Raw genomic sequence first — 25316 nt, forward strand, 5'->3', positions numbered from 1 at the left:
CATGATGGGTTAAGAGCAGACTTGTGTGAGGGCCTCCCAGCCCTGGGATTGGAGTAATATAAATCATAGGCATCCATCAGACATTCCCTGGCCAAAGGCAGTCTTCCTAGCCCCCGTAGTTATTTAGTTTTTAGATAAAAGCTAGATAAATACATTTGCTAAGGATGGAGTTACAGAAAAGTAGACAGAGCCTGGGCCCCTCTGATTTCTTTGTAAAACTGCTGTGCTGCTCCTGGACTTCATGCCCCTAGACATTTTCACATGAGACGAATAAGTATCTATTTTGTTTTGCTTTAAAGATAGACAGACAGACAGGTAGACAGTTGCACGATTTGCTTGCCAGTAGGCCAGCAGGACTTCCCCACCTGCCTGTTGTTAGCACTGTGTGACTGACTTCAAGTCTCTCACGCTAGTAGGCTTGGATCAATCGGCACTTGTATTTGACACAGCATGTAATTATTGATAGAGTTTTGAGCTAATCCAGTTTAGTTCCCCTAAAACTGCTCCCTGAAACTGGAGCGTTGAGAAAGGGTCATTGACGAAAGGAAGACAGGTATAAATCAAACTTCCGTTTGCACTTGACTGACATTTAAGCCACATCCAGTGCTCCAGGCCCAGTCCTAGACCCCTGGGATTCCTGCCCGCCATCACCTGCATGGGGTTGGAGTTCAAACAGTCATGCAGTGGCTGGGTTTCTGATCACTGGAAAAGCATGGTTGTCCTGTGCAAACTCTGAGACTTGAAAATAATCCACTAATTACAATGCATTCACAAGAGTATCAGGAGACTGTGACCAGGGAAAAATGGGTTCTGGGAAGGAGTTGGAGTTGGTTGGTCAACCTTCACATGGCGTTAACCTCTTCTGCCTGTTTCAGGTTGTATTTCCCCGTGTCCTCCCTGGGAGAAGCCTGAAGAATCTAGCCTTGTGGTGAAGCAGGTCCAGTGCTAATTATGCTCTCTTTATACTCCAGTTTGACTTTGTGGAGCTGCTGGATGGAAGGAGGCTCTTGACCCAGGAAGCACGGAGCCTGGAGGGACCCCAGCGCCAGTCTCGGGGAGCTGTCCCCCCTTCTAGCCATGAGACGGGCTTCATCCAGTATTTGGATTCAGGAATCTGGCACCTGGCTTTTTATAATGATGGGAAGGAGTCTGAAGTGGTTTCCTTTCTCACCACTGCCATTGGTAAGGAAGCTCCACCCCTCTGGGGTCTGTGGGATATTGTCTCTTCGGGTGAGAGGACACTTGGGGATCCTGGGAGTCGAAGTGGACAAGGGGATGTGTCTTGCCCAGAGCTACAGAGGCCACCCAGCATGAGGCCATCCTGACTGGGCTTGCCGGACAAGGGATGGGAGTGAGATGCAGGGAAACGAGGGAGGGGAGTGACAGGAGGAGCTGGAAGGCCATGTTGGGCTGGCACCTGAGCCCAGCGCTGTTGCCCACCGCCTTTCTCGTGTTATCTGTGGCCTAGCGTGTGGACTCGCAGCTACGTTTAAGCACCAAGGGGTGAAACTGACAAGGAGACAGAAATTCTTGTTACGTCTCTCCATCACCTGTATTCGTCCTTATAATCTCCCTTGGTTCAACTCACTGATTTTCTATTTGGGGTTTTGGTTTCTTACGTGAGCTTTTGTTTGCTTGTTTGTTTTGCTTTTGGAGCCAACAACCCCTGGCAGATGAGGAAAAAAAAAAAAGATAAAGGTTTGGAAAGAGGGTGAGAATAGCCATGCAAAGGGCTGGATGAACAATCTGATCAGATGGGGGTCTTGTAGAGAACCGAGATGTCCTGAGCTCTGGCGGACAGCAAGCCCGGAGGATTTAAATGAGCTCTTAACAGCTTCTGGTCCCTCATACTGGAAGAGTTCTCGTTAAGAGAGAGCACCTTGGCCGCCTCACAAGCCTGTGGGTGTCCGGAGAGCCTGGCACCCTGTTTTAAGGAATTTCTCTTCTTTACCCATATACTGCACAGAATTTGTCTCCTCCTTAGATCACCACAGTGTGATATAGGATGCATTGGGCTCAGTGGTTCAGGTCAGAAAACGTTGCGTTGGTTTATATCAGAAGCGCAGTGACACAACCTGGAGATAAAATCCCCTACAGGAAAATAAAACTTCCAGAAGACAAAACTCCACTAACCAGAATGCTTGGGGATGGATTTTCTGCTTAATGAAAACCTCTGTGTTGTTTTGAGTTCACCTCAAAACTCTGTCTTGGTCCTTGGCTGGAGCCTCTCTGACATGGGAAATGGAGTTGAATAAAAAACCTCTGAATCTGGTCGTTGGTTCCTAAAACTCTTGCAAGACCCAGGTTCTTCCTTCTAAACAGCAGTAGTCATCTTCAGGCCATTTTCCTCTTATTTGCAATTTTGCCCGTAGAGCTGAGGCGGAGAATACCTTCCCATTAAATATGGTGCACGGTGTATAGGCTTCTGCCGTAACTGCAGGCTCAACATTCTACCCTCTTAGCAAAATGAGGGAGGTGGAGCTGTTAGGCTACATCAGCTCCGGGGTAGGAAATATCACTTCGTGCTGTCCTTATTTTGGAAGTGTCTGTCCTAGCTTCTGGTCTCTGCAGTCTTGGCAGCCGCTGTGCTGTTGGTTTCCTCCCTTGATGCCTCCTTTTGAGGTGCAGTAGAAAGTGTGCTCACTTCTAAATCTCCACCACTAATTTGTGTTCTGGCCCAGCACAAATTCCATCTCCTGGTTCCTTGAGACTCTGGAATTTGAGACTGCAGCTCGGTGGTTAGCGGTGACCCAGGAGGCTGTCGGTGCCGCCCGTTTCCTGTCATGGGAGAGCCAGTCCTGGTCCTCACCATCAATTAGGCTGACACTCGGCAGGGTCTGCCAGGCTCCAGACCCTGTTTCTTCTCTCTTTCTGGACACGGTGGCTTCAATTTAGAGACATGATTTTCAAGTCATTAGTGGTGCCTGAGTTACAGCTTCATGGTCTCACAGCCTGATTTCTCTTAGACGCAGTATCATGCTTGCTCAGAACTAAGGTCTCCTACAATCAGAATTCTGTATTTTTAATAAGTGAGCACAAATATGAAAGGAAATTAATACAAACCCCCAAAGAAAGCTACTTTTAATTAGGGTGTGCCTCTCAGAGAAATAAGATGTAGGTACAGTTAGGTACCTTTGCCAACTCTTGGCTTGTCAGAGCTTGCTGACCTGTTTTGTCATAATTAAGGAGATGGCCTTGCTTTTCCCTCAGGTTCTCCTGTTCTCACCTAAATGATGAAATCTGTCTTCACCTGCTTTAACCGTATAATGTCTTTTAGAGCAGTTAAGCTGTATTGTGCTTCTCAGAGTTCTATGAACCACCTGGCGTCTTGTTAAAATGCAGATTCTGCTTCAGTCGGTCAGGCTGGGTGTTTAGAGTTTTGTGCATTTTGTACCAGCACCCGGTGAGATGCTGCTCATCTGTGGCCCACATTTTGAGTAACAAGGGGTTACAGTATCTTATGGGGGGGGGGGTCTCAAATATTGTTGTACAAAGGAATCACCTGGGAAGTGAGTCTAACATTCAGATTCCTGGGCCTTTTCCCAGTAGGCCTGAGGTAGAGCCCAGGTGATCCTGATTCTGGTGGTCGGCCTGTCGACTAAGCTATGAAAACAAATGCCTTCTGAGCACTGCTTTCCATTCCTTCCTTCTCCCACTGCTGCATGTTAGCTCTGTGACCACAGTCAGTCACGTCACCTCTGTGAGCCTCATCTTTCTTGTCAGGAAAATGAAACAATAATAGTACTTGGCAATCCCCATTGTGAAGATTGGAGAGAATAAATATAAAGTGCCCAGCCCAGGCTTCGATACATGGACGTGGTTAATATTCTCTCCCATCCCCTTTCTCTGTCCACCTTTCTCTCCCTGCCTTTCTGACTTGTCTGTCTTCCTTCAAGCTGCAGTGATTGTTTAATGAATACCTTTTTTTTTTAATACAAAAACAGACTGACTCTGATGTTGCTATTAATCCCTGTCTCCCCAAGAGTCTCTGGCATTGAGTCTCAGCTGTCTTTGGTCTTTACCTGTGAACCATGAGTTGTAATTTGTCTTGGCAGGTTAATTAAAAGTTTAGGTCTTGTTTTAGTGAAGTCATTATAGTCCCAATATACGATTGTAACTCTCAGGTTTGCTTAACACACAAATTGGAATGTGGCCCTCCCTCCGTTACACGCTGAAATGCAGAGCTAGAATTTAAGAAGATCTGAGATGTCAGAATCCAGAGTATTTATGTCTGTTTGTAATTAAGTAGTGGGAGAAATAATTGTGTTTAATTTAACTAATGGCTATATTGTGAACGTTTTTGCTTTTCCTTCCATTTAATGCAGTCCAGCTGATGATTTTAAATTAAATAAGTTTATCTTTTGCCTTCAAAAAATCTAAAAGCACTTTACAAACTGTGTACACAAATATATATACACGGAGATGTGCTGTTGACAGAGCTCCCTCTGAACTAGATGCATTTTCTCTCTCACCCACACACACATGCACACAAACCACTGAAACTGAGCAAATTTTAGAATAAAACATGGCAGCTATTTTCAGAAAGAATGGCCTTTCCCCCACATGCAGAGGTCTCGAATTTGAAGGTTATGTTGTTTCTGGTTCTGGCTCCGTTTGGGGGTAGGTGACCTGGCTGACCCCGAGTACTGAATGAAGTAGGAAGATGTATACCAATAGCTAAATTATAATTCACCATTGCCATTTACACAGGGCTTTAAATACATTCTCTAAGCCCTGCAGTAACTCCACATGGTGATTATTTTTATTTTCACCCCCTATTGTAGATGAGGAAATTGAGGTTCAGGGATGTTTTGAGAAAAGCCAGGACTTGAATTTGTATCTGTCTGACTCCAAAGCTCATGATCTTCCTTCTTTAGCCATCTGCCTCTTTTCAGGATCAAGCCCCCTTTTTTTGGATATTACACTTACTTTGGTTTTCCACCTGTTCATTCATTCAGCAGACATTTAGAGAGCGCCTACTGTGTGTTAAGGACCATGCTTAGCTCTTTTCTGTATGTAAGAAGGAACGAGAACCTTAGGTAATTCTCATTTTGATCTCAACTTTACAGATGAAGAAACTGAGACTCAGAGAATTTAATTGACTAGCCCAAAGTCACACAGTCAGTAAGGGCAGAGCTAGGATGGAAACTTGGTCTTCAAATCCCATGTTCTGTCCATGATGCCAGAGTGTCTTACTGTTTGGTCTGATAAAATAAATATTTTATTTCTATTTGTATTATATGGAATATAATTTCCCCTTTATTAATTTGCCTCCAATATAAGCAAGCATCTTAAATCAACATAGGAAGTTTTCTTGAGAAGTCATTAAAAAGACCATGAAAAAAAACTCACAACATCCAAAATTTTGAAAATAAAAATACCTTTGTATGCATTGCTTGCAACCCCAAGACCTGACAAGTCAGTGTTGCAGTGTTTTGGGCCTCTAGATATAGCATCTTAGCTTTTAATTTTGGTTGATGCTGAAGCATAAAAGGACAGATCACCCTGACATTGTGGCAATGTGAGCCAAGTCGGAAAATAACAGAGGTTACCCCACAGTGGATTTAGAAACCCAGAGAAAAGAAATTAGAATCCTTGTTAGAAAACATAGACCCTGGCAATTTTACGAGAAACGTGCCCTGGTCTTCCTGGTCTGAGGACATTTCATGGTAATGAAAGAGGAGGGTCCTTTTGCTCAGGCCCAGGCAGCTGCTATAAATTGACCTATTCTATGTCCAGGGACTAGAAGCAGATCTAATCCTTCCGTCCTCCCTTCCTTCCGTCCTCCCTTCCTTCCTTTCTGCCTTTATCCAAAAATGATTACATTCCTGCTCTTTCCTAAGGTGGAGATACAGAGAAGGTATGACGTGGTTTCTGGCCAAAGTAGTTCATGGTCTTGACTAAGGAAAGGAGCATTTACATAGTAAGTGCCTCTAATCCAGGAAGAGAGAAAGAAGGCTCACTCGTGGAGTCACTGGTCAAAGTGCCGTGAGGGTTGGAGGAAGACAAGGGCACGTCCAGCCAGATGGGTCAGGGAGGGCTCTCTGGATGAAGTGACACCCGATGGGACCTTAAAGGATGGGTAGAATTCTCACATTTAAAGGAGGAAATGGCAGGGGTTTGTTGAGGATGTTATTCCAGGTAGCAGGAAGAACGTGAGCAAAAGAGAGGTGGGCAGAAAATTAAGCGCTGGCTCTAGAGAGCCACCATCCTGATTGACTCGAGCAGGGATGCCCTGACGGGGAGAAGTCAGTCATCAGGGAGCACCTTGAATGCCACCCTAAGGGAGAAGCTCATTCTGCAGGTTTGAGGTGCCATTGCAGGCTTTGAGCAAGGGAATAAAATGATTAGGGCTGCAGGCTTTATCTTGCGGGGCCCAGAACAAGAGCCCATGAATGTATATAACAGAGGAAGTTTCCTGGGATTGAGCTTTGTGATTTCATGAGAGAAAAGAAGAGGGCGGTGGAGGGGGAGCCAGGAAGGACAGAAGGACAGTTCAATAGCACTAGTGGTGTTTTTATTTGCTGTCCCTGCAACCCATTCCTCTTTATTCCCAGGTGTAAATAGATACTTTCACATGAGCTTCTCTTACAACAGTCATCAAAGTTGGGTTTTTCAGGATTTTCCAGAGACCAGTGGAAAGTGCTACTTGTTTATTCCCCTTGCTTTGATTGGGTAAGACTACTGTTCATCAGCCTCTGGGTGCATTTGCAAGGATCTAGAGAGAAAAATCTCTGACATTATGTACTGTGGTTTGTTTAAAAACCTGCACTACTTCAAAGAAGAAACTAAGGAGTGATTGAGAAATGATTTTCAGTTTCTCATAAGCTCTGCCCCACCCTTCCCCATATCCCCTTCCTCTGAATTATAAGATATAATACAGCAATAACGAATCAAGGTCTCTCAGTAATCCATTTAACCTTCTTGTAAATGACATTGGCAGCATTCTGTGAAATTTCTACTGAAAACACCTCTTTGGAAAAGTGCCGTGTGAATTCACCTCTCCCTGATAGCAGCGATTTATTGGGAGCAATCTGGTATAAGTGGAATGAAATTGTAGGTGGGAGGTAGAACTCAAGTCAGCACACTGGAGACAGACTGTGGCCAAAAATCTGTTCAGTGGAGGAGAGCTTGGAATATCAGAGCGCTTCACCTGCAGCCTGGAGACCAGCCCTGCCAGCAGCTGTCCCTGCAGACGACAGGGCAGGGTTCCCACCACCTCCATGCCACCCCCTCCTCTGCCTCTGCCATCTATTTTGTAAATTATCTGGGGCCTGGGGCCTCGAGGACAGGAAAGAAGCAAAGGGAGCTCAAGGACACAGTAGGTACTAGCAATAAAGCTTGTCTCTCCATGGGAATAGTTAGAAATGAATTTAGTGTGCAGGTAACAAGATCTCTGCTAGAGTGGCATTTAAGTGGGATTTTGATGTTCTCATGTACACTTTCGGTCTAGGGCAGGCCCATCCAGGGCCAGTACAGCAGTTCAGCATGGCATCAGGGACCAGCCTCATTCTGCCCTTGCGCTCTGCCATCCTCAGCTCTGGCTGTTGTTTTCATGCTTGCCTCTCATTGTCCTAAAGTGGCTGCTGCAGCTCCAGGACTCACGTCTGCATGTCAGGCAGGAAAAAAGAAAGATAGGGGAAAGAAGTAGGGAAGCCAATTTTTTCCTAAAACCCTCAGCTTACATTTCTTTCGCAGAGCTGTGTCACTTGGACATTCAGAGCTGTAAGGAAGTCTGCGGAATATTTTTAGCTTGCCACCTTGGCACTCGAAACAAAAGGAAGAGGGGAAGTGAATATGGGATCATCGGTGTCTGCCACAGGCTTCACTGTTTGGTCTGTTTGGTTCAGTAGGTATTCACTGACAGCCTCTTACTGTGTGCCAGCCCCTGGCCTGGGCATTTAGGTACAGCCATGAGGCAGATGTGGTGCTGCCCCTGATGTCCTCACAGGCTAGTAAGTGAGGCTAAGTGAGGCTGAGAAAAAGGAGAAGCTGCCCATATACCTGGGGAGGAGGGGAAAGCCTTGGTTCAGTCTCTTTACAACACGTAAGGCAGCAAGGACTTCTTTATTAAGGCTCCAAGCTCCTTGCGTGCTGCTTTAAGGGGGCCAGCAGGAAGAGCAGGTCCAGAGTGGCTGCAGGCAGATTTAGACACTACAACTGTTCATATTCGCATTCAACCAGTGTTCACTAGTTGCCTTTTACCTGCCATGTCCTGAGCAGGCATTGGTGTCCGTGGTATATTAAATAGCCATACTTCCTGCCCTCGGGAGTTTACAGACATGCTTGAGACAATAGGAGATAGATTCTTAAGTTTAATTACAATCATCCAATATACGTGTAAGTGTATAATGGTAAATGGTAAGTATTCATTGTAGTAAAGAAGAGAAGAGGGTACTCTGGCGAAACAAACAGGGGACCTAATTTAGATGGCTGGGACAGGGGTAGAAATTCGTTGTTTAGATGAAGGTTTGGGGAAAGAATACACCAAGCAGAGGGAAGAGCATGTGCAAAGGCCCTGGGATAGGCAAGAGCTGGGAGTTCAAGGAACTTTGAGATGGTCACAGTGTGGGATGCGGGTATCAAAGGGCAGAATGGTATCAGGTAAGGCTGGAGAGGTACTAGGAGCCAGACCGTGCTGGCTTTAACATGGCACGTGAAGAGCTTCATTTTGTTTTGTTTTTTAATCTATCCTAAGGGTAGCAGGAAGCCACTGTGGGACTCTGAGCTGGAGTGACCTAATCTGATTTACATATTGGAAAGTTTCTCCAGCTGTAGGAGCTGGGACACCAGTTAGGAGGCTGTGACAGTGGTCTCGGCAGGGGCTCAAGCTGGCCTGGGCCAGGATGGAGGCCTTGGAAATGGAGATAAATGAATGGATTTGAGCTGTCTACCACCCCTTGGAGATTATTGGCAAACCACAGGTGTTAAGATAACGTTTCCTAAGGAAAGAGATTTAAGCAAGGAGAGAAAAGGGTTGAGGAATGGTCTGTTTTCCGGGTGAGTGAAGACAAGCAGCTGCGGGGAGGGAGCTGGGAGAAGGTCCTGGGCGGGGGGGTCAACAGAAAGAGTCCAGATATTTCTGGGCTCTTCCATGTCAGCATTTCAGCCTTCTTCCTCCACCCAGAGCCAGAGCTCCCATTTCACTTTGGGTTTATGTTTTTTTTTCTTCTTCTTCTTCTGAGTTAGAACTTTATTTATTTATTTTTTAACATCTTTATTGGAGTATAATTGCTTTACAATGGTGTGTTAGTTTCTGCTTTATAACAAAGTGAATCAGCTATACATATACCTTCATCCCCATATCTCCTCCCTCTTACATCTCCCTCCCACCCTCCCTATCCCACCCCTCTAAGTGGTCACAAAGCACCGAGCTGATCTCCCCCCCGTGCTATGCGGCTGCTTCCCACTAGCTATCTATTTTACATTTCGTAGTGTGTATATGTCCATGCCACTCTCTCACTTCGTCCCAGCTTACCTTTCCCCCTCCTTGTGTCCTCAAGTCCATTCTCTACGTCTGCATCTTTATTCCTGTTTATGTTTTTGTTACTTTGGGATTACATCTGGCAGGAGCCTATGAAAACGTTTTGTTTATCTAAATCACACTTTTAAAGATAAGAAAACCACAGCTTAGAGAAGTCCCATGACTTGTCCAGGGTCACACAGCCTGGCAAAGCCAAGATCATAATGACAGCAGTCTGTTGATTGAGCACTGATTGCATGCCAGGCACCATACAGGGTGCAGTATCAGTTCCCAAACACCCTGGAAGTTAGATTACGTATGTTTCTACGTTATAAATAAAGAAACCGAGGCTCAGAGATCGATGCTATTTGCCGAGATCTCATAAGTAGGAAATAGAGCTAGGTTAGCAACCCAGAGCCCGTGCTCTTTCTCTTACATCTCAGTGACCAGGTTTCTGGTGTGTGATGACATCTTATACACTCTCATAGTCAGAGAATCATCAAGGTAGCCGGGGTCCTAGGGATCATGGCATTCACATCTCCTAGGCTCACAGGGTGCAGGCAGTGGGCCTGCCATCCCCACCTGCAGGGCTCCCATCTGCCTGGTCCTGAAGAACATCCTGACCTGTACTGACTCCTGCTGAAGGAACCCCAACTCCCACCCCCATTCAGGTGGAGTTTCCAATAGAAGATATTTTATCAGCAATGGTTTAATTTTTATATGACAGATGATTAGTCTTTATTTTCTGATAGCTCTTTTTTCTCTCATTTGATAAAGGCAGCTGCTCCTCCCCATCTTGCCAGCTAGCTTTACCATTTCAGAACAGCGGCTTTAAGAGCGTTCTCACCGTGGTGTCCTTTTCTTTCCCTTTTCAGTACCGCTGATGTGTGGAATATGATTAAATACATGGCCTCCTGTTCTGTGACACCCTCTGAGGAATAACCCTGACCCAGGTCTGCTGGACTTGGCATTGGCAGTAGATAGTTGAGATTGTCGCCACGGCCAGAGAGATGGTGTGGTCCGCAGAAAGGGCAAAGGCTTTGGAGGGAAACAGACCTGGGTTTGAATTCTGGCTGCACTCTCTATGAGCTGTGGGACATTGGATAGGTCTGAACTTCACCTGACTCACCTGTAGTTAGGATTAAAACCTACTTTAGAGAGTCTGACGATGACATGAAAGCAGTTGATTTCATGATAAGTTCTCAGCACGTTTTTAAGTGTCTCTTAATGATTCAGCGTTTGCTGAACATCAGCTTTGGTAAGTGCTGGAGACTCATCAGTGAAAAAAACAGAAGCTTTGCCCTCGAAGAGCCTGCAGTCCACTGGGAGAATTGACCCTTTCATAAATAATTCCAATAGAATGTGGTCTGTGCCAACAGAGAGGTCTGGGCGAGCTCCCATGGGAGCAGAGAGGAGGGCAGCTACCTCTGCTGGGAATGCAAGAGGAGGTTGTGAGGCATAAAGGACTTATGGTGAGAAAAGTGCTTTGTGAGCTGGAAAGCAGTGTGCAAATATTCATTATTACCAGCTTGGGGCCAGAGCAGAAGTGAGAACCAGAAGGGAACTGTAGAGAAAGAGTTACTTAAAAAAAATTAATAAATAAAGGAGAAATAGTAACCATCTCTGCTCAATGACAGACATGGCCACTGTGGACCAGGCAGGAAAGGACCATTATTAGCTTTTAGAGATGAGAAGACAGAGTCTTTGAACAGTGACTCACAGGAGGACATGAAGCCAGGTCTTCCTTGGTCAGTGAGCACCAACGGAAAGGTCAAAGGTCACAAATACTCCCTGCTGCCTAGAACCTTCTTCTGTGAACATTAACTTCTTGTGAGCAGCTTGAAGGAAAGAAGGCACAACTGCCAGTTCAGGGCACTGCCGGGCACCTGGCTGAGTAATATTCTTTGTGTCCTGGGAGCTTTGTGCATTCCACGGCTGCTGGATTCAGGGGGTAGAGCAACTCTGAAACTGGTTCAAGTCTGCAGTTCACGAATGGAAATGCGGGCTCCAGAACATTCCAAGGCACTAACAGTTATTTGTTCTTTTAAGTTTGATATTCTTCTGATTCCGTAGGGAACTTCTCAAATGCCGCATTCTAGTTTCACATTTTGTCAGTCTTTACAAACTCCTCCCTGCCTCTCTGAAATCACTTGGCAAAATTAATAATATTAATATTAACAGCTACTGTTTATTCACTGCATAATATATCTAAGTATTATCCTGGATGTTCTAGATAAACTGTTTCAGACTCTTTACAACAGGCATGCAAAGTAGGTATTTTTTCTCCAGAGGAAAGTGGAACTCAGAGTGATTAGATGACTAAGCAGAAGTTTCATACCTGGTCAGTGAAAGAGCTGGGATTTGAATCCAGGTCTCTCTGGCTCCAGTATCCACACTTTTCCCCGTATGTGCTTTCCCACTCCTGCCTTTGTGTGAGAGTGCCAGGTGTATCTACTGGAAGTGGGTAGAGCGCATGAATGGGATGGTTCCCAGAGAAGAGCCTAGAAAACGAGGTTAGGGCCAGCCTGGCAAGGGCTTTATGGACCAGCTTAAAAGTCTGGTTTTGAAGGCAGTGGGGAGCACAGGATAGTTTTTAAGCAAAGATGTAGCTTGATTTGGGTCTTGGATCGATCTCTTTGGCAGTGGTTTATACAAATGGATTAGTTTCTCAGACTAAAATAGGGAGAAGAATTGGAAGACTGATTCAGTAACCAGTATGGTTAGATGAGAGAAGAGGGCCTGAATTGGGAAAGTGCTACGGTTTTGTATAAAGAAAGGGATGCATTCAAGGACATTATAGACTAGTTTTCTTGACCACTTCGCTGTCGGGGAGAGGCAGGAAGTGTCAACCTTGGAGAATGGATACACAGTGATATTGTTAATTCAATTAGGAAATAAGTAGGGGAAATGGATTTGTTGGGGGAAGGAGGTAGGGAGATGGTCAATTCACATTAGATTTGAGCTGCTCATAGGATTTCCAAGTAGGTTTCAGTTGTTGGCAGTTACCAGGAGGCAGATGGATAAACAGGCATTGACTAGGGGTAGCTCTGACCTGGAGACAGGAACCCAATGGGTGTCATGGTGTGGATGTGAGAGGGCAGAGCCCTGAGAAGCAGGGAGTCCAGGACGGAACCCCAGTATTCAGAGGGTAGGTAGGGGAGAGAGACACAGAGATTCGCCATAGAGAAAAGTTGGGGAGCTGATGACAAAGAAGCTGCTGGAATTGGTCATTAGGAGGTCATTGGCAACGTTAGTGGGAGCGTTTCCGCCCCCGTTGCAGGTGGAAGCAGGGTCACCACAAGTTCAGGAGTAAGAGGCGTTGAGTAGAAACAATTCCTTCTAGACAGAGCAGGGAAGGAGACAGATGGGAGTAACCTGAGGAGGAGGCAAGTTCAAGGAAAGGTTTACATAAGGTGGGGGGAGTTTTGAGCGTGTTGTCAGCTGCAGGAAAGGAGCCAGGGGAGGGGATTGGAGGCCCGGGAGAGAGGGGAGGTGATTGATGCAAGGGGGTGGGAGACACAGAACGGGGGGCAGATGCAGAAGGGCTCGTCCTAGGAAAGGAGGGGAGACACCTCTTCCTGTGCGACAGGAAGGGGTAGTGAAGATGAGAAAAGGTGCAGTGAGGTTTGAAGGTGGAGGTGAGAGGAATACAGGGTAGGGTGTGCGCTGATCTCAGGGTCAGCAGCGATTCCTAGAAATGGTTGCCTTACTGCGTAAGCCCTCTATGGCCCGAACTGTGTGTGTGCCCTTCCATGTAAAGGAAGCCTCAAGGCAGCACTGAATCGGATCAGTTATATTGTGTCATAAAGCAGGAGAAAGAGGGGGAACACGGCTTAGTGGTCAGAGAGTGGATTTGAATCCAGATGGTCTGGTTTGCATCCAGTCTCTGCCACTTAGCAGTGTGACCTTGGGCAAGATACATAACCCGTCAATGCCTCAGTTTCCTTATCTGAAAAATGATGATAACATTAGTACCCATTTCATGGGAGTAATTATGAGGAGAAACTGAACTGATATTTGTTAAATACTGAGAACAGTGCCGGGCACATGATAGGTGCTGTACGAGGGTTTGTTATTGTTATTGGCAATAACAGTCACTAATTGTTTTCGGTGTTTATGGGGCCCCAGGAGCGAGCTAAGTGTTGTACATGCATTATCTAACTTAAATTTTGTAACAGTCCCAGGGAAGCAGGAGAAATTATTTTCTTTATATAGATGAAGAAATAAGGCTCAGAGAAATTAACAAACTTGTCCATAATCACACAAGGAGTAAGGGCAGAGCCAGGATTTGAATCTAGAACAGTCTGACTCCAAATCTATGCTCTTTCTACACTGGCTTTTCTATACTTTCCCTGGGCCCCTCCCAAGTCGCTACCCATTTCCCTTGGGTCCCGTTTCCCAGGGTAACGGGTAACTATCTGAGGCTCTGCTCTGAGGACGCTGCAGGGTGTGTACTTTGTCAGTCTTTAGCGCTTGTCTGGGCCAAAGAATTTGCACCTAAGGATCTCTACTGAGGGAAGCTCCTTTTTCTTCACAATCAAGCACGGATTTAGCGATTGCAAATCTAACAGAGGTTTGGGAGGGTTTCTTGCTGTTTAAACAGAGCAGAGGATCTTCTGTTGAAATGACGGGACTATGAGTGTTACATGAAGGGTTATAAAAAAGTGTAGGCCAGAAACCTCCAAACATCTGGCTTCACTTTGAGTAGCTGCTTGTTCATGCCTTTATCTGAGCAACACTCGTGTTCGGGGCTAATGGAAACACAGTTTGTTTCATTCCTGGTTCATATTACATGTCAGCCTGATTTTTTATTTTCATTTGTGTCAGAGGCCAAAGAATCCATGCACGCGTGCAAGGGATGGACAGTAAATTTTGAAAAAGTGAGGAAAAGCCCTATGCAGTAAAGCAGGAAGACTAGGATGGTGTTTTTCACCAATATAGTTTGAGTTTTCTCAACCCTATAAACGCAAGCTATTCCTTGGAAAGCTTTCGTTTGGGAAATTGTTTGTACCACCATTATCTCTTTCTTTTAAATGATTGAGGAGGAAAGTGAAATCTGTTGAGCTTCTCATAGGTGCCAAGTGCTACACTAAGCACAGTTTATTTAGATTAACTCATTTTAATTCTCATAACCAACTTGTGCCATCAGAGGCATTATCCCCATTTTCCAGATGAGGGGATTGCATTCAAGGTCACACAGAATCAGAGCTAGGATTCAAATCCACGTATATCTGATTCATACTTATTTTGCAAGTTTCCAGCACTTTTTGAGTGCACTGTGCTGAGATTTGTTTTTTTGTGTTCAATAAGTGATTAAAAACTCCTTTGATCACAATACTAGGTCACAACAGTATTGAAAATGAAAGACAAAAAAGATACTTAGCGTAATAAAGGACACTGATTTGTTGTCAAAAGCCAACGCTTCCTGGTTAAATATTAGATAAATTCCTTTTAAAACTAGTAATATTTGTAGTTTTTTAAGGAACCTCCATACTGTTCTCCATAGTGGCTGTATCAATTTACATTCCCACCAACAGTGCAAGAGTGTTCCCTTTCCTCCACACCCTCTCCAGCATTTATTGTTTCTAGATTTTTTTGATGATGGCCATTCTGACCGGTGTGAGATGATATCTCATTGTAGTTTTGATTTGCATTTCTCTAATGATTAATGATGTTGAGCATTCTTTCATGTGTCTGTAGGCCATCTGTATATCTTCTTTGGAGAAATGTCTATTTAGGTCTTCTGCCCATTTTTGGATTGAGCTGCATGAGCTGCTTGTAAATCTTGGAGATTAATCCTTTGTCAGTTGCTTCATTTGCAAATATTTTCTCCCATTCTGATGGTTGTCTTTTGGTCTTGTTTATGGTTTCCTTTGCTGTGTAAAAGCTTTTAAGTTTCATTAGGTCCCATTTGTTTATTTGTGTTCTTATTTCCATTTCTCTGGGAAACTACAAATAGAACTACCATACGACCCAGCAATCCCACTACTGGGCATATACCCTGAGAAAACCATAGGTCAAAAAGAGTCATGTACCAAAATGTTCATTGGAGCTCTATTTACAATAGCCAGGACATGGAAGCAACCTAAATGTCCATCGACAGATGAATGGATAAAGAAGATGTGGCACATATATACAATGGAATATTACTCAGCCATAAAAAGAAATGAAATGGAGGTATTTGTAATGAGGTGGATGGAGTTAGAGTCTGTCATACAGAGTGAAGTAAGTCAGAAAGAGAAAAACAAATACAGTATGCTAACACATATATACGGAATCTAAGGAAAAAAAAAAAAAAAAAGGCCATGAAGAACCTAGTGGCAAGACGGGAATAAAGACACAGACCTACTAGAGAATGGACTTGAGGATATGGGGAGGGGGTGGGGTGAGATGTGACAGGGTAAGAGAGTGTCATGGACATATATACACTACCAAATGTAAAATAGATAGCTAGTGGGAAGCAGCCGCATAGCACAGGGAGATCAGCTCGGTGCTTTGTGACCACCTAGAGGGGTGGGATGGGGAGGGTGGGAGGGAGGGAGATGCAAGAGGGAAGAGAAATGGGAACATATTGTATATGTATAACTGATTCACTTTGTTATAAAGCAGAAGCTAACACACCATTGTAAACCAATTATACTTCAATAAAGATGTTTAAAAAAAAACAAAAAAAAAACTAGTAATAGATAAGGGTGTATCTATTAGTTAGCATTGTTTTAGAAGTTCTGGCTTAAGTGACATAAGGCATGAAACAGAAACAAGAGGCAAAGACAAAGCTATCATTATTTGTGAAGGATGTGTTTGCATTCCTAAAGAACACAAAAACATTAATCGAAAAACTATTTAATAGTGAATAAAACTATTTGTAACTGGGGTACAAAACAGCTTTTCAAAAGTCAATAGATTTCCCATGTACTTGCAATAACCAGTTATGAAATATAATGAAAAATGTCCCAGTCAAAATAATCAATAAAAATTAAAATATCATCTTCATGAGAACTATATGTGACCTATGTGACAAAAACTGCAAAATTTTATTAAGAGCTATAAAATAGGACATGAATAATTAGGAAATATAACATGTTCCTAGATGAGAAGGCAAACTACTCTAAATATGTCAATTTATCAGTTTAATGGAATGCCAAACAGAATCCTAAAGGGAATTTGGGGGATTTGATTGAAGGGTTTAAGACTTCATCTGGAATAATAAACAGATGAAAGTATGAAAGAGATTCTAAAAAGAATAATGAAAGGGTGCTCATCTTTAGAGATATTAACATGCCCTAATTCTATAATAAAAGAGAATAGGAATCAAGCAGATTGATGAAATAAAATCACCTAGAAATAGTACCAGTTATATGTAAAATTTTAATATTTGAAAAAGGAAGAATTGCACACTAATGGAGAAGAAAAGGCTTAGTCAATAAATGTTGTTGGAATAACTTGGAAAAGCATCAGCTTCAACCAGAGGCTACCAAGTGGTATTCAGAGGGATAGATGTGCCCAGTAGACACAGAGAAGGATTTTTAGCCTGCAGTGTTGGCCCCATATTTAAAAGTTGGATGATTTCCCATAAAACTATGGGTTTATGGCTTACCTTGAAAAATTAGAAGACCAAAAACTTCCTGCACAGACAAGCCACCTCCCCTCAAATACTCTGTAATTCTCCCCGGTCTCCACCTCATCCTTTTTCTTCTACCTGACCTGCTTTACTCCTTTAACTTACCTGCCTGGCTCCTGGAGGAATTTGAGTTTTCACCCTCTGATTCAGACTTCACCTCACACCATATGGCAAAATAAATTCCAGATGGATTAAAGAGTAAATACTTAAAAGTCAAAGTAAAAGAGGATAAAACCCAATATTTGCAATTTCTCTGGCTTAAGAAGGACGTTTAAGCTTAAAAGTCATTGAGGAAATCACGAAGAAAAAAGACTAGCAAATGTTCTCATAAAAATGTGAAACTTCCATGTCTTATAAGACTTATCAAAATAAGAAGAAAAATGGTAGACTGGGAAAATACTTACAGTAAAAATGAGAGACCAAGGAAAGATTAATATGTATATTATATTAAAGTGCATATGCTAGGAAAAAAATTATGATCTCATAGATATATGGCTAAAGCTCATGCAGAAAAGTTTCCAAAAGTATATAGTATACATGAAGTATGTTTAACCTCATTAGTAATCTGAGAAGCACAAATTAAAATAATTGTGCATCTTTTTTTTACCTAATAAGTTAGAAAACCCCCCCATAAGCTAATACCCAACCCCAAAGGGGCTACAGTGAAACTGTACCCACATATATTTCTAGCTGCATTGTAAATCAATACAGCCCTTTGGAAAAGCTTATTGGCATTTTGCATTAAATCATAAAAACGGTCATATTTTCAACTTTTGAGAGTCTTTCTTAAAGAAATAAATCAATACCTAGAAAAAGCTGCTTGCTTATTTCAGCATTGCTTACAATTGTGAAAATTCGGGAAAAAATCCAGTGTCTAATAATAAGAAAGCGTATAAGCAAATTACATAATATTCACTTAATGAATATTGTTCAGCCATTAAAAATTATCATTATCAAGAGTATGAAACATGGAGAAATGCTTGTAATTTTCAGCCCCAGAAGTAGGACACAGAAGTAAGTTATGTTTACAGTACGAACACATCAATTAGTAACAATGCAATTTGCCTAATCCTACAGTTTAGAAGCCGAATTTGAACTTGAACTCAAGTTTTCAGCTCTGAGACCACTGCTGTTTCCACCTGCCCACTTCCTGATGTGGAACCAAAGTGACATTTAGAGAGTGTCCATCAGGGTGTTTGTCAGGCTGGCCATTGGTGTCTGGTGCACTTTTAAACTGAACCCAATGCAGTGTTTCAAAGCACTAACCGATGGGGGCTGTGAAAGAGGAGACCTTTGCCTTATAGCCTCTAAGACCTGGCATTTTCTAAAAGTTTCCTCCTCTCCCTGGTTGGTACAAGTGATAAAATGGGCAAATCTAGAGCACCAGAAAAGGACCTGAGTTGAACCAAATCTGGGGCCAGTGTGATTTCTAAGTGCTGCAGGTGCTAGGACACACGTGTGTGTCTTTGGGTCTCTGTTACACACCTGTGTATACGTAAATATTTTCATCGTTTTCTGTTTCTGCTTTTTAAAGAATACATTAAGTTAAAACCATTAACCATGAAAGCACACTATGCTTTCAGCTTTGTTTGAGGTGAAAGACAAGACCCCAGGTGATCCCTCCATCCTGCATGCCTAGTGTTAAGAGGATCAGGAGAAGGCTTAGTGGGATTTACTTCAAGAAAGTATATTCTAAAGAATCCTGAGATTTGAAACCTGAGCCCGCCATTCTGTTTCCTGCATCCTCTACACCCAAAGCAGACAAGAATTTTCTGTGTAGCAGAGTTTACCATGACAGTAATAATTCCTTATGTCATACAGGACTTTTAGCTTACTCAGCACAATGACATACAGTTTTTCCATTCTTATTTTGATCTTTACAACCCAGTGAGGTAGGACGGCACTCGGATTATTGTCCCTGTTTAGTAGAAGCAGCAGCTGAGGTTCAGAAGTGAAGGCTCTTTTCTGAAGACTCTTTTATTGGTCCAAGGTCACACAGCATGTTTATGGACAAGCCTGGGTTTGAATCCACTTCTCCTGTTTGATTGATTGATCCATTCGTCCATTTATCTTGGCAAGCATGTGTTGTTCATCCAGTATGTTTCTATGGTACCTTCGATACGCCGTGCACTCTGCTTGGGCAGTGGTGACAGCTGTGAACACGGCAGACAGGGAGCTGCCCTGGTGGATCTCTCAGACAGCAGGGAGGAGAACGTTGATCATTAACAGGACATGAAAAGCTGTAAAGGAAAAGGGTGAGGTCATGGGGAGCACTTACCAAGGGGAGCCAACCTAACGGGGATAGGGCCGGGGAAGGCTCATTCTGAGTACATGACATCTAAGCTGAGACCTCAAAAAATCGAATAGGGAGAGTGAGGTGAGTGTCAAGTGATAAGAAGGGAGGAGGATTTAAGACAGATGCCCAAGGACCACCAGCATTGAACAGTTGGAGGAAGAGCCAGAACAGGAGAGTGGGGATGAGTGACTATAGTGGCAGAAATATCAGAACGTGTGCTGTTTCCAAAGCTGTGGGAAGAGAGAGCTTCAAGAAAGAGGGACTTAGAAAATCGTCTCATGCTGTTTTGAGAGGAACTTGTGGTTGAGTGTTACACTTACCTCCCTCCTGGAGTCCCACCATGGTGAGAGCAGTGGCTTCAAACAAAGAAACAAGGAACAAGCCCCCAAGGACAAAAAAAAGAGAAGAGACAGTAGCCATCAAGAGATGTCAGCGGACTTTTGGAAAGCAGAAAACGGGTTGAGTTAGCAGCGTGGGGAAGGCTGAATACTGGGCATCTGCTGACTGAGATGTCAGGAGCAGGGCCCCAGAAAACTTCAGGATGAGGCACCAGGCGCTACAGAGGGCAAGAGGCAGCTACTTGAGCAGAAGCAGCTAGACCCTTAAGTTTCCTCCCTCATCTCACATAGTCAAAGCACCAACCAGGTGTTGGGGTAGAATAAAGATATTTACAGCCATGCAGTCCTGAAATCATACCTCCTGCCCACCTTTTCTCAGGAAGCTTCTAGAAAATGCACTCTACCAAAACAATAAAGTAAACCAAGAAGGGGGGCCCAGGAAGTAAGGGGTTCAGTAAATGAGAGAGAGGTTCCAGATTGATGGATGTGTAGCCGGCCTAGAACACAAACAGACCAGACCACAGCAGGGCAGAGGGCTCCACGAGGGAGATCTCCAGGCAGAAAGAAAACGGTGGACCCGACAGATTACCTGGTGTGCTTGACCATGCAGAACATTCTATTTCAGAGGGATTTTAGTTCCTTGCCTCATATGAGTAGGGTCATTAATAGGAGCACGGGAAATTAAAGAAGCAAGAAATTATGCTTTTGCATTGATTGTAGTGGACAGAAGTAGCAAATAACAGTAGTAGTAGATGACATTAGATATAAGTTAAAAATACCTGTATAAGCACAGCACTTAGAAATATTGGAGTAAATTCTAGAAGAAATAGCCAAAGGAGTTGAGAGCGGTTGTCTGGGAGGTGGCATGGAGAGGTGTGAGTTGGCCAGAGGTCTTCTAGTTTTCGTTGTAAGCTTTATAATATTGTTTGACTTTTTAAACTATGTACATGCATTACGTTGATTTAGAAAAAAATTAAATGCTACAGAGTTTAAGGTAGAAAGAATTGATGAGTGTCCATTGGAGGCAGCAATAGAAACGTCAGCGAGACCAGCTGGGTTCCTGCTACGTCTCCTCACTCAGCCCAGTCCACTTGGATGGCTTATTTGAGAGGAAGTCCTACCTGGATGAGAATCTACCTCCAGGATTATGTCTAAATAAGTGTGCATTTATTTCCTTCCAGTAAGAGAGTGTGTTCTTTCTAGGCCTTCATTATCCAGAGGAATCCAAGTTAAGGATGCTGTGGTGGTTGAAATGTGTAGACAATCTAGCAACCTTTCCACACAGTGTGTGATGGTTGGGAAGATAAGCTCTGGAGCCTGACACTGGGTTCAAATTCCTGTACCTCCTCTTATTAGCTCTGCAGCCTTAGGCAAATGTGGTCAAGACAACAAATTGGGAAATGGGAGTAGTAATTGGCCCAGACTTTGTTATGGGGGGTAGAGGAGTTATCGCATGCAGAGCAGACTTCCCCAGAAGTGCACAGTAGTTAATGTTATTATTGTTCCACATTCTGCTTTCATCTTTATTGTTTTCACAACTTTCATCTTTATTGTTTTCACAAAAGTCACAGTTGTCCAACTTCAGGTTTCACCTTTTTCTGCCCAACTCTACCAATTCTGATAAAAAGCAAATCAATTTTAAAAATATATATTGGTTGCATTATTTGTAGCAAAGCACTGTGCTGCTTCCTAGGGGAGACAAAGGCAGTGCAGTCTGGGGTCCTTGGCCTTTAAGAGCTTCTCACAGTCCTTGACCTTTAAGAAGACTTAACCCTGATAGCATTGAAGACAAGAGATGGGGGTTACTGCGTAGGGCAAGGCGAATTGTCAAGGGAGTTTTGAGAAGGTCAGCAATGAGGGTCACTATTGGCTAGGGTGGACCAACAAGGCATAGGAGGATTTGGATAGGGAGGGAGGAGCCAGGGAACCAAAATCCAGGGTGAGAAGCTACCGGAAGTGTAGGAGATGGCAGTGTGTCTGGAGTGAGAAGAGTGGGGTTCCCATCTCCGTTCTGTAGCCACTCAGTGGGGGGAGACCTTGAGAAAGGGAATTATCCTCCCTGAGCTCGGAAGAAGCAGATGAGATCCTGTGTACCCGCATTCTCCTGACACGCAGTGGGCTCTCATATTCTTTAGTTTGTACTTTGAGGCTGAATCCCAAAGCAGAGGCATGTTGACTGGCTGAGTGTGTGAATGAAGACATTTTCTGGGGGAATTCAGAGCCCTAGGCCCAGACCTGTAGTTCCAGGTAGTCTGGTTGTTGTCAGTCTCAAAAAAGCTGTTCAGAGAGGAACAGTGGGCCCTTTGATTTGCCTGAAGGAAAGCTCCTTTGGGCCTGCGGCTTGGACGGTGGGGCATCTCTTTGGTCCCCATGACTGGCATCCGTCAGCTGACTGCCCTTCACAGCCTCGATTCCACTGCTTATCCTGAATTCCAGCCCTGCTCCTCCACCTGATTCTGAGAAGACCTGCCTTTGAACATGTTCCTCTCTTTCTAAGTAATCCCAGGACCCTTCTCTACCTGCAGACTATCTGCCCAGCCCCCAGTGCTGAGCTCCGGTGCCTTCATGGGGGTCCCTGAGGTGTTGCTTTCTCCTCTGGGTTTTACACATTTATCCATTACAGGAACTTACTGCCTGGTGACCCATCTTCTTGTCACCTGGATCAGACAGTGAGGACAGAGGTTGTGCCTTCATTCTATCTCACCTAACCATTTACCAAGCCTTTGCCCTTCACCAGGCCATGAACTGGGTCCTGGGGCTACAGAGGGGCTTAGACCCCACCTCGGCCCTCCAAGCTCTAATTGCACTGACGGAGGCGGGCGTGGAGACAGCTAACTGCAGTGCAGTTTCACCTGAGCCGTACCATAGCTTGAGCAGCGTGGGAAGGGGGGTGCAGAGAAGGGAGCAATTGAACCAGTTAATCTGGCACCTGGCACATAGTAGGTTTTCAGTAAGTAGTTGTTTGGGAGACCTAACAGTTTTGGGCTCTGCGGTCTTGGGCAAGGCACCTCAACTCTCTAAGCCTCCATTTCTTCATCTGAAAAACAGGGGTAATGTCACTGATGTCAGTGCTGGGGTGAGAGTTAAATGAGATGATATATGAGGTTAGCATGCTTCTCGCAGTACTCGCAGTACCTAACACATAGCAGAACTCAACAGAGGATGGTGGTGAGGGCTGTTATTAGTATTATTGTTACCTTATTGAGTGTCTGAATTTATTTCTTTACTATCAAAGACCCGTATCTGCACTAGAAATCTAAGAAGCGTAGATGGAAGAGTGAGAGGCCAAAGCCGTCTTTGACTCTCAGAGGACGCTTATGAGAGTGTTTTCCACCCAGTATCTTTCTCTTCATTTGCTGTCCCAGCAGTTGAGTGTGAAGGTTGGGACTTCCTCACGGTCTGGGAGGGAAGAGGGGTTACACTAAGCCATCAGGAATTAAAGATGCTCCTCCTCGCCCTTCCAAACAGTCAGATGACCAGAGCAGCTGCCCCCTCAGACCAGACTGCTTTGGAGAGGACATGCCCCCACATCCTCTGCAACGCTGGCCAGCCGCCAGGAGAGGAGAGCCGAGTGACAGGAGGCTCCGCAGCCACTAAGGCTAATGCAGCCAGAGATACGGCCTCTACAGGCGCAGGGCTCAGAGTCAAGGGGCCTTTTACCCCAAACCCCAAGGGGAGGCAGAAGGTTCAGCAGCGGGAGCCTGGGAAGGTGCTGACCTGTGTTGGCTGCTTCTACTATATCCTCTGGAAGCCTCCAGACCCAGCAAGCTCAGCATCAGCCCTCATCACCTTCAGGCTAACAGAGCGCGCGCGCGTGTGTGTGTGTGTGTCTGTCTGTCTGTCTGTCTGTCTGTGTGTGTGTCTGTGTGTGTGTGTGTGTGTGTCCCCGTCTGTCCCCACATGCTCTGTCTTTGGCCGCTGGGCCCACACTGTGGTTATAGCGATGGATCAGTCCCAGCCCACAGAACTGGTCTCCTCTGTTGTGGCCGCAGGCAAGGTCCTCAGGGTGAGAGGTAACAGAGGGAAGAAGCGAGGGGTTGGCCAGTATGAAGGGAGTTCACGGGAAATGTCCCCGGCGGTTTCTAGGAAAGGTCAGTCCCTTACAACTCATCTTTCACAGAAAGGAGGGGTGATGTCTGTGGAATGTTCGTCCATACCTTAGAGGATTGAGCTGAAAGGAAGAGAGGATTCAGCACCCTGGTACTTCCGTGTGGACACATCCCATATGTTGTAGTGTGTCATGCAGGTGGAAGAAACATAATCTGCATGGACTCAGCTGGGCCCTGATAACATAAGCCAGTCCTGTGTGGAGATGGTGTCGGAGCATTGGTTGCTGCTTTCCCAAGCTCTTGGGCTCCCTCTGTCCTAGTGTCATAAAGTACACACACCTTCAGGTGCAACATGCCAGGAGTCCCTGATGAAGGAGGAGTGAGCTGAGGACAGCTGAGGGGCAGCCAGGAAATACTAACCCCCTAGAAGGGTCCATGGCCCCCATCCATAGGGGTTCAGATGTTAATACTGTAACACCTACAGTTGTTATACTATAACACCTATGCCTCCTTTTCAGAAAAGGAAACTGGGGCACAGAGAGGTGAAGTGACTTGCTTATGGTTACATAAGAGGTGGCAGAGTGGGATGGGAACACCAGGGGTCTCACTCTAAAGTCTGTGCTCGTTCTGTTACGCTACACAGCCTCTGATTTGGCCTAGCCAAAAATGGGTTTACTTTGTTTGATGTGTTTTGACTTGGTTTCGTTTTACCTCTACCGCTGATGAGACATTTACCATAAGCCCTACTAATTGCTTTACATGCATTATCTCATTTACCCCCAACCCCGCTGTGAGATAGGTGAGTAAGAAAACCAGGCTTCAGAGACCCTAAATGGTTTTCCCAGGGTTGCCCAGTTGGTGAGGGTCAGAACTGGAAGTCACACCCAGGTTCTGATTGCACGGCCCATGCTCAGTCATGGGTCAGGGAGCTCCAGACAAGTGAAGCCGAATTATGCCAGGGGTGACGTACAGCTCTGAGGAACGGAGGGCCTAGAGACTCAGCCCGGGAGGCAGGACCCAGCCGACCACACCTGGGTGTCTCTCACTCCAGCCCAGTAGACAAGTGCAAGGAACCCAGGACCTGGGAGGAAGGCTGGCCAGCCACAGGGGTTGTGGTCTAGTGCTCCAGCATGAGGACAGCCTGGCACATGGCCTGGCCAGCGTTTCATTGGTTAGGGAACTCGGGGGACTTCCCCTCCACGTCAGGCCCAGACAGGGGCTAACATTTGTGTTATAACCTAGTATACTGGTGGCTTAAAGTCTTTCTTCTGCCAGAGAATCAGAGGTGGCCGGAAGGTTCCATAAACTTTTCACAGCAGCAACTATTTCTCAATTCCTTGCAAGATATGTAGATTTCCCTTTTGCCGTTGGGCAGTTTCTGCCTACAGGCTGGGGGAGTGATAATGTCCCGGTGGCTAGAGCAGCTATAAAATGTTTAACTTGAACATATAATTACATTACCATGATCTCTAATAGGTTTTGGTGTCAAGCAGAAGTCCAACTTGGCCTCTGGCCCAAAGATATAGACCCAAGTTATTACACTGAGTGT

The 25316-nt window shown here is 44.8% G+C and overlaps 1 protein-coding gene across 4 annotated transcripts in view; it reads left to right on the top strand.

Annotated features, from left to right (window-relative positions):
* Positions 1-25316, top strand: part of TENM4 (teneurin transmembrane protein 4) — a 744874-nt gene that overhangs the window by 553503 nt on the left and 166055 nt on the right. For all 4 annotated transcript variants that reach the window (XM_059930706.1, XM_059930709.1, XM_059930707.1 and 1 more), the window contains one exon: positions 972-1182. In XM_059930706.1, the coding sequence (XP_059786689.1) occupies positions 972-1182 (211 nt within the window). The remainder of the gene's footprint in view (positions 1-971; positions 1183-25316) is intronic.

Source organism: Balaenoptera ricei, chromosome 8 (genome assembly GCF_028023285.1).
Source record: "Balaenoptera ricei isolate mBalRic1 chromosome 8, mBalRic1.hap2, whole genome shotgun sequence".
NCBI classification, from domain to species: domain Eukaryota; kingdom Metazoa; phylum Chordata; class Mammalia; order Artiodactyla; family Balaenopteridae; genus Balaenoptera; species Balaenoptera ricei.